This window comes from Lactuca sativa, chromosome 1 (assembly GCF_002870075.4).
Source record: "Lactuca sativa cultivar Salinas chromosome 1, Lsat_Salinas_v11, whole genome shotgun sequence".
Classification (NCBI taxonomy): Eukaryota; Viridiplantae; Streptophyta; class Magnoliopsida; order Asterales; family Asteraceae; genus Lactuca; species Lactuca sativa.
Genome location: NC_056623.2, coordinates 207348253 through 207357711, shown reverse-complemented (window position 1 = coordinate 207357711; position 9459 = coordinate 207348253). Strand labels below are relative to the sequence as shown.

At 33.9% G+C, this 9459-nt stretch overlaps 3 protein-coding genes across 3 annotated transcripts; 2 read left to right on the top strand and 1 right to left on the bottom strand.

The window, feature by feature from the left end:
* Window positions 1-613: 613 nt before the first annotated feature.
* Window positions 614-4821, top strand: LOC111901378 (uncharacterized). The gene is made up of 3 exons (XM_023897229.2): window positions 614-1229; window positions 2425-2592; window positions 3085-4821. Exons 1-3 carry the CDS (start codon window positions 678-680, stop codon window positions 4774-4776), a joined length of 2412 nt encoding a protein of 803 aa, XP_023752997.1. The 5' UTR covers window positions 614-677; the 3' UTR covers window positions 4777-4821.
* A 440-nt stretch (window positions 4822-5261) lies between these two features.
* Window positions 5262-7169, top strand: LOC111901389 (uncharacterized). The gene is made up of 2 exons (XM_023897240.2): window positions 5262-6212; window positions 7155-7169. The coding sequence occupies exons 1-2, from the start codon at window positions 5262-5264 to the stop codon at window positions 7167-7169; spliced, it is 966 nt and encodes a 321-aa protein (XP_023753008.2).
* Window positions 7170-8140: 971 nt separating this feature from the next.
* LOC111901379 (uncharacterized) lies at window positions 8141-9045 on the bottom strand. Its single transcript, XM_023897230.3, has one exon. The coding sequence runs from the start codon at window positions 8913-8915 to the stop codon at window positions 8349-8351; it is 567 nt and encodes a 188-aa protein (XP_023752998.1). The 5' UTR covers window positions 8916-9045; the 3' UTR covers window positions 8141-8348.
* Between the last annotated feature and the right edge of the window lie 414 nt (window positions 9046-9459).

The window sequence follows — 9459 nt, the reverse complement described above, 5'->3', positions numbered from 1 at the left end:
GCATACAAGTCTAGCGAAGAGGAGAGTGAGATGTGCATGAAGGTCACATGTCAGAGATCATGAGCAGTTTGGTAAGTTGCGAGACTGCTCGGAGATAAGTGCAAGGCGGAGAATAGAAATAGTACGTACAGAGGTCTTTGGTGGATTTGTGAACGGCTGTGAGTATTTCGTCGTCTAAGATATCTATCGGTGAGATTTGTCGATTCTTTTCCGGTGGTGGGATAATTTTTCAAAATTTTGTAAACTTTTTCTGGATACGAGTGAGTTTTATATTTTTTTAGGAAGACTGAATGAATAAATTTTATGATTTTTATAGAGCTTAATATCCTAATTTTCACTAGAGTTGGTCTTATGTAATTTATGGTTTTTTGTTACTTACTGATTTAGTTCCTAATATATTTTGTTTTCTTGGATACGTATATTTTAAACACCTCAGGAGCCATGATATTAGTCTTTATATTTCTTGGATTTAATTACATGTATGCATGGTATTAAGGATCTGGATCCCTTATTTTTAATACCTTTATTTTATTTTATTTAATCCCCACATAATGGGGTCCACCATTAAGCCTCATGTATAAATTCACCAATACACCCCTTCAATCTCCTAGCTTGCATCACCTTTCTCATTCTTTCTTAACACTAATCTTCTTGATTAACCCCACTAATCAATCACAATGCTAACCTCCATGCTTAAACTTAATCCCCGATCCCGTTCCTTATGGCTTTCATGCCTCTCCGCCTCCTTCCGCACGGCTGTCGCCTGCTCAATCGTAGCCGTTGCCACCCTCTTCGGTCCCTCCTCCCTCCGCAGCCAAGTTGCGTTTCCAGCTTTCTCTTACGTCACTGTCATTCTCATCGTCACCGGCGCTTCCCTCGGTGACACACTTCGCGGCTGCTGGGACGCTCTCTGTGCGACTGTTTTAACAGTTATTCCGGCAATCGTCGGGCTTTGGGCGATAGAGCCGTCACGGATGACGACGGCGCTTACTGCGGTGGTGGTGGGTATGGCGGCGTTCGTGGTGATGCTGCCGGATCATAAGACTCATTTGGTGTCGAAGAGAATAGCGTTGGGGCAGATTGTGATTATCTACGTGGTGGCGTATGATAAGGGTGGTGAGACTGATCCAGTCATGCATCCTGTACACGTGGCAGCTAGCACCGCCATTGGGGTGTTGGCTTGTGTTCTTGCGTTGTTGCTTCCGTATCCTGGTTTGGCTACGTGTCAGGTAATTAAACCGCCGAAATTTGATATTCCTAGATTTTGTTTGTATCATCGTAAATTTACTATTGATAAACATGCACTCGATAAAAATCTATGTTGTGACTATAAAAATCCAAAGCCATTTTTTTTTCATTCTAAAGTTGCTAAAAGTTAAATATATAGCCTTGAGAAATAATGTATTTTGACTTCTTTGTATATATTCCCTATATTTCTGTTTCTAGATCATTGCTAGCTGCAATATAAAATTATTTTTGACGTCAAAAAATGCTACTTTTAGCATGAAGAAATATAAAACATGAACATTCATGTGTATTATGTGCAATTTTGTTTGCTCTTTTATAATATAGAATTAAAACGTGATACAGTTGTGATTTGATAAAATGATCGTAAATGATACTTTAAACATTTTTATCATGTTATGTTGTTGTCTAAACTTTTACCAAGAAAATGATATTCAGAAGGCACTTTAATTTTGTAAAAGGTTTTGTTAATTTGTAGATATGCAATTTGTTTTAATTTGATAAAAGAGTGTTACTGTTTAAGGAAAACAATAAATTTAAATGTAGCAATAGAATAGATATGCATGTAATATGTTATGTATTTTAATAAACTGTTTGGCATAGAATGAATAGTGTAAGTGCATATCTACTCATTTTTTAATTCAATAATATTTTTTGACTCTTACTTACGACAAAATATAGTACTGTACGTGAATGATATCAAATTTTGTCTACAAATAAATTCCTTTGTGTCTTTCAAACTCTTTATGTATTTTTTTATTTTTATGTATGGGTAAACATCTATTGAAAGACCAAATATCAAATTGAAATCCTATATACTTAGCTTTTTTTTTTCTTCCAGAAATGGACTATAGGAATTTAAAACAATTAAAGGTGACCAAAGAGGGAAAAGTGGAATAGGATGATGGATTGTCGATTGAAATTACAAAACCTTTAGTATACTAAAATTTATTTATACAAGAATAGTTGTAATTAACATATTATATTCTTCTTGGTTATAATCCACTTATATTACACTTTAAACCTCCAGTCAACAAAGTACGTCGTTCCCAGAATACACGTACAATACATATACACGAACACCATACATGCATGCATACATGAAACATCATGCACCATACACATACATAATGTCTTGTGAAATAGTGGTTGATGATATTATTTTGTGAATTATTTTAGGTGAAGAAGAAGTGCAAGCTTTATGCAGATAATGCTTCAGAGAGGGTAGAACTGTGTGTAAAGGCATTTTGTGCAGAAGACAATAGAAGAGCACACTCTTTCGTCTCACAAGCCAAGTCTCTTTCCATTAATGGAACAAAACTCCTAAATGCCATCAAATCCAAGAAAGTAAGCTCCAATTTCCACCAATTTCAAATTCCTTTGAAAAGTCGAGTATTTTAGAGTAAATCATAAGAATGGTCTTATGGTTCAGAGTAATTTGCATATTTGGTTTTTAATTTATTTTTTGAACTTGAAAGGTCTCTACTATTTATTTTTTTTTGCACGCTTGGTCCCTGTCTTACATAAAAAGACTATTTTGTTCTTGATTTTTTAATTTACTAAAATAAATACACCACAACCACACTTCCGCCTCGGATTACCTTACCTTACCTACCACATCTTATTTAAATAAATTAAAAAAATCAGGGGCAAAATAATCTTTTTAGATAAGACAAAGATCAAACGCGCAACAAAAACAAACTGTATGCAAATTACCCAAAACCATAGGGACATTCGTGTATTTTTACTCAATATTTTATTGTGGGTTTCAATGAATTTGAAAATTCTTTTTATGCTTATTAATTAATCATCTATATACGATGGTATTTTCTTGTGTAGGAAAGCATGAAATGGGAGACACTTCCAATAGAGTTCTTGAAACCCTACTGCATGAATACAGCACAAAAGTTGGAAGATATAGAGATGCCAATACAAGGGCTAGAAATGGGTTTATCCCATTTTCATTCATTTCCACCTCAAATCCTCGATCAAGATCTAAAAGATAACTTGCATAAGCTTCTACAACACATCACCATAACCTTCGACCAACTAAAATCTTGCATGCCTTTCGATTCCGCAACTTTTCCCGAAATAAATCTCGAAAATCCAACGTTTTCCCTCCATTCCTTCCCTCAAACCCACAAAGATCTGTCCTCTTTTTTCTTCTTATTCTGTTCCAAATTACTTGAAAGAAAGATGACATTGACAGATAATTCTCTACCAAAGGCGCCTTCATTTTCAAGCGAAGGGCAGAAGAACAAAAAGGATCCACAATTCGATCTTTTTGAATCGATCAACACCTTTCTGATGCACAGAAGGTTCGTGTTAGCATTGAAATGTTCATTATCGGTAGGTTTCGCTGTTCTATTTGGATTAATCTACAGCAAAGAAAACGGGATATGGTCTGGACTTCCAGTTGCGATTAGTTTTGCTGCTTCAAGAGAAGCTGTTTTTAGGGTTTCAAATCTCAAAGCTCAAGGCACTGTGTTAGGAACTGTTTATGGAGTATTGGGTTGTTTTGTTCTTGAGAAATATGTTAAAGTAAGGTTCTTGATTCTTCTTCCATGGTTCATTTTCTGTAGTTTGATTAGGGGAAGTCGAATGTATGGTCCTGCTGGTGGTGTGTCAGCTGTAATCGGAGCTGTTTTAATTCTCGGAAGGGAGAATTTTGGTTCTCCAACAGAATTCGCAATCATTAGAATTGTTGAAGCGTTCATTGGATTATCTTGTTCAATTGTTGTCGAACTCATGTTTAGACCCACTAGAGCTTCGACTCTAGCGAAATTCCAACTCTCCAAGAGTCTTCAAGTTTTACACGAGTGTGTAAACACATTGAATCTTGGAGGAAAAAGTCAAGATTGTTTCGGAGATTGTCAAAGGAAACTTAAATCTAATGTGAATGAATTGAAAAAGTTCATCGAGGAGGCTACAATGGAACCCAACTTTTGGTTTTTGCCATTTAATAGTGCTTGTTATAGTAAGCTCTTGAAGAGTTTGTCCAACATGGAGGGTCTTTTCGTCTTTTTGAACCATGCAAATCATCATTTAACACAAGAAAACTTAAGCATGAAGACACTTGAAGATGAGGTGGAGATCTTTAAAGAAATGATTCACCCTTCGCTTAAGTGTTTTGAGAGGCTTGTTTTGGTCAAATCACTAAACAAACTTGAGAAGGAGGTTCAAAAGAGTGGTGCTTTTGACACATGTAGTGATGTTGAGATGGGGAAATTACCGATTACCCCTTCAAAGTTGTATGAACATGGATTAAATGGGGAAGATGAGATGGAGAATGTAGTAAATTCATATCTAAAAAGATCACAAGAAGTTGTTATTGGAGAAGGGTGTGAGGAAGTGAAGGAGCATGAACTTGTATTGAGTTTAAGTGCGATTGGATTTTGCTTGAGAGGTTTAGTGAAGGAGACGAGGGAGATTGAGAAAGGGGTTATAGAACTTTTGCAATGGGAGAATCCTTCAAGTCTTGTAAATTTGAATGAAATTTGTTGCAAGATACATGCTGTATCTCATATTTGATTGTAATTGTTTCCAAAATAAATGAAAAGATGGAAATTGGTTTCAGTGTGATTTTCGAATTTTGTATTTTGTTACCGATGTGTATTTTTATATGACAAAATTACAAATTTGGTCCTTGTGGTTTTCAAAAACCTTTGGATGGGGTCCAAAAAGTTTCCAAATTGCATGGAAGGTCCAAAATCAAGGTTTTTCTAGGTTTTTGGTCCAAAAAAACTTAAAAAGACGATTATGCCCTTTTATTTTCTTTTTTCTATTTTCTTTATTGTTTTTGGTATTTAAATAATTAAAAAAAATAAAAAATAAAATAAAAGGCGTTCGATTCCACGTGTACTCTCTTTTCTCTTTCTTTCGTCTTCTCACCGATGAATCCAGCTTAGCTACTTCTTCCCAACATCGACACTCAAACCCTAAATTCAAATCCCAATTCTTCAAATTATCAATTCTACGATTCTTCAAATCTTCAATCTTCTCCTCGTCCACAACCAATGCTCTGCTCCAAGTCATCCAAATGGCTAAACCGCCTTTGTTCATCCAGAGGATTTCCAAACTCCGATAACATCAACATCGAGCACTTCCTCTCCATTTCCCTCGACAAAATTGATCCCCAAACGTCGACGGATCCTTCGCTTCCCGATAAAAGACCCAAACTTGACAAACGGGATGATAGTGGAGCTATCCAAGGTCGTGAAGTGATAAATAATGTACTATCGGAGCTGTTTCAGATGGGAGAATTTCAGGATTTATCGAGAATTAAAAGGAAAAAGAGCTGTAGGAAGCAACAGTGCCCTAGAATCTGTATTGTTTCTACAAATTCGAATGTTCAGAACGTGCCTGTTGGAAAGGACAGGGTTTCCTCGCCACCGCCGTCGTCGTCGCCATTTCCGTTGACTTTGAGCAATCGACGTACAGCAAAGGAAGTCAATCGAGAGTTGAAGGTGACTGGACATGTTGAGGAGGAGGAGAAAGGCCATTGGGATCTAACCGCGTATTCGCAAACAGAGGTTACTGTTATCGATACGAGTGTTCCATCTTGGAAATTCGAGAAGATGTTGTACAGGAGAAAGAATGTATGGAAGGTTGGGGATAAGAAAGGTAAGGGATTAATGACCAGTGACAGAAAGAAGAGAAAGGAGCGTCTGAATGAGAATGGTGATGTAGAGAAGAAGAAATTGAAGCTGTGTAGTTCATTATCCAAGTCGGGAAATGCAGAACAAGGCGGAGAGAATAAAAAGAAAAAGAAGAAGAAGAAAAAGAAGTTGAAGATGTGCAATTCATCGAAGTATGAAGATAAAGAAGAATCCATGGCTCGATCAAAGTCCCCTCAGGAGAAGATTGAAGATTTGAAGAATCATAGAATTGATAATTTGAAGAATTGGGATTTGAATTTAGGGTTTGAGAGTCAATGTTGGGAAGAAGTAGCTAAGCTGGATTCATCGGTGAGAAGACGAAAGAAAGAGAAAAGAGAGTACACGTGGAATCGAACGCCTTTTATTTTATTTTTTATTTTTTTTAATTATTTAAATACCAAAAACAATAAAGAAAATAGAAAAAAGAAATTAAAAAGGGTAAAATCGACTTTTTAAGTTTTTTTGGACCAAAAACCCAGAAAAACCTTGATTTTGGACCTTCGGTGCAAGCCAAAAACTTTTTGGACCTCATCCAAAGGTTTTTGCAAATCACAAGGACCAAATTTACAGTTTTGTCTTTTTATATATATTTAACTATGATAACGTTTTAATTAAATCCATATCTCAAGTGGACACAGGGTTTTGACTTTTGAGATGGATAGATATGGTACTCTTGTTTTGGGCCTATGGGCAAAAATGCTGACTGTAATTTCGAAGTGATTTAAATTGCAAACTTAGGCCCAAAATATTTTGTGCAACCCAATCGCATATACGGGCTTAACATGGAATTTCCAACACTCAACTCATAAAAGATAAAAAAAATAATATTACGAGAGATAATTATCTAATTTTTCTTACACGACTAGAAAATAGATTAAAGATTGAATTTTGCTTTATGACTTGTACACTACTTAAATTTCTCAAAATTCTTTGATGATATACTAGATACGTGTGAAACTCGTATATTATACGGTTTGATTAAAACAAAATATTAAATACGAAACAGTATACAAAAAGTTTGTTTATATTTGATATTTGAAATAAGTGAAAATTATAAGAAAAAAATTAAAAATAAATAAAATGTGAAAAATAAATAATTTAAAATTATGTGTTTAGTTGTTAGATCCGTGTACTAAACATGTTAACTATAACAAAATGTTAAATACGAAGGTTTAAACTGTAATTTAGTCGAAAATGAAATTGAAATTTGAAATTTGAAATTTAAAATTAATATAATTATTATGGTACTAGGTTATAACCCGTTGAAACCACGGTCGGTATATTTAAACTTTTAATATATATAGATAAAAAAAAATAATAAATGTAAAAAAAAAACAAATATATTGTCGATTGTAAGTAATTATGAATTAGTTTGTTAAACAAAATAAACATAATAATGTTATTAGGAGATGATTTTATATTTTTAAAATTGGAATTGAATTTGATTTGTTACAAAAAAATGAAATAATTAAAATCCTAGAAAAATGTCACGTGTAAAGAGACATTCTAAAAAACTAACACGTGTTATTTTTTTGTTTCATTTATTAGAAGAGATAGATATGTAATGTATGGAAATAAATTAATGATATATTGAAGAATAAAAAATAAAGTAATAACAATTGACAAGTGAAAAATATATATAGCTCTAAATCACCATAAATTGACATAGGGCAAATTAAAAGAAATAATGAAATATGATAAAATTATTTTCATTTATTAGAAATGATAGCAGCATTACATAAATATTTGTGTCTTTTCATGTTCAACACTTTATTTATTTCATTTCAATTGTATTTTATGTTTTATGACTAGAATTTCTCAAAATTTTCGGGTAATAACAACACTAATATGCACTTTTTCTTTTTCTTTTTTTTTTCTTTTTTTTTTTTTTTTTAATCATGGGTTGTGTTTGAGGAGTTAACTGAAAAGTTGTTTTCAGTTTATAACCTATATTATCAAAACGTTATCTTAAATTGTTCATCGAAAATCTAGTTTATTATCTCATCACACATTAAATTGTAATCAACTCAAAAAAAAATTTGAGTTAACTTAATCATCTTTTAAGCACATAGTACAAGTCCATTAAGTACACCGAAAATTAACATATTATCATATATTGTATTTATAACATTTTATTAGGATCGACGAAACTAAGGATGTTATAGTTCATTTGTGGTACTACCTCATCCACTTCATTTTCTAAATCTAGTGATATCCATATTAATTTACACCTTAAATAAATCATCAAAGAAACAAAATTGTTTCATCTTTAAGATTATTGTGATTTATGAATAGTATATTATTATTTTTCAGCCTAAGTGTAAACATGGATTTTAACAGCATTTTGATGAGACTAAACATGGTTTTCTAGTCATCTTCTACAAGGGATATCACTTAACAGTTGCATAACCTGCAATCTATAATTTTTACACTCTGTTCCGCCCTCTACCACCATGATCTTGAAGGTTGCCGCCGGCTGCTCGGACTTCCCTTCGGCACTATAACAATAAGCTCTTGTCCTACAACCACCGCCGTCGCCAACTCCGGCCGTGAAGTCGCCGGAAGCCGAAATCTCCACACATCAACCTCCAATTTATCCAAAAACAACTCCACCTCTCCAAATCCATTTCCTCCCCTGACAACAACTTTCGTCACCTCCGGGTGAATCTTCACGGCATGAGCCCTTACCTGACCGGAAAAGGCGTTGTCCTCAATGTTCGCTGTAAACCTGTAAGAATCGGATCTATCTTCGATTGAAACATCGGCGTGTGATCGGAGAGGAAGCTCGAGAACTTGGCTAAAAACGTGTGGGAGCCTCCGAAGCTGCTTCTGAGGATTTACAGGCATCGGAGATGAAATTGAATTGGGGTTTTGATGGATGTGTTGAGGAATTAAGATTGTTGATCGGTTAATTTGTAGGGAAGATGGCGAAGCGAAGAATAATTGTATGAGATTTAGGAGAATCGATACCTTGAAAACGTTGGGTTGATTGCAAAAGCAATTTGGAATCATTGAATGAAATCAATCGAAGTCAGTCTTTCAAGATTCTGTCAAACCCTATGTACTGCCTTGATCGATCTTGAGTTCTTGATCCTACAAATTACTTTTGGAAGTGATATTCCATTTAATCCTTAGGGACACACCTTTACTATTATTTTTTTTTTCTTTAAATTGTAAAATATAATAAAATAAAGAGAAATTGCAAATCTAGTCCCAATGGTTTCTTGATTTTTATGAATAGAGTCTAGTCATTTTCAAAATTACGGATATGGATTTTCCTACTCAGGAGATGTTTAGATAAATTAGATTATAGATGGAAATAAGCAATAAGCAATAATCAAGGTGGATGCTTATTAAAACCAGTTTATTTAAGTTATCATTATCACAATAAGCTGATTTTTATACATTTATATCCAAACACTTAAACTTAGCTTATTATGGTGTAAATAACCAATAAGCAATAAACACCCACTTTTTTTCCTATCCAAACAGACCGTTTTTTTTTAAACGACAATTATTATTAATAAAAGTAAAAAACTCTTACTAGTAAGTCACT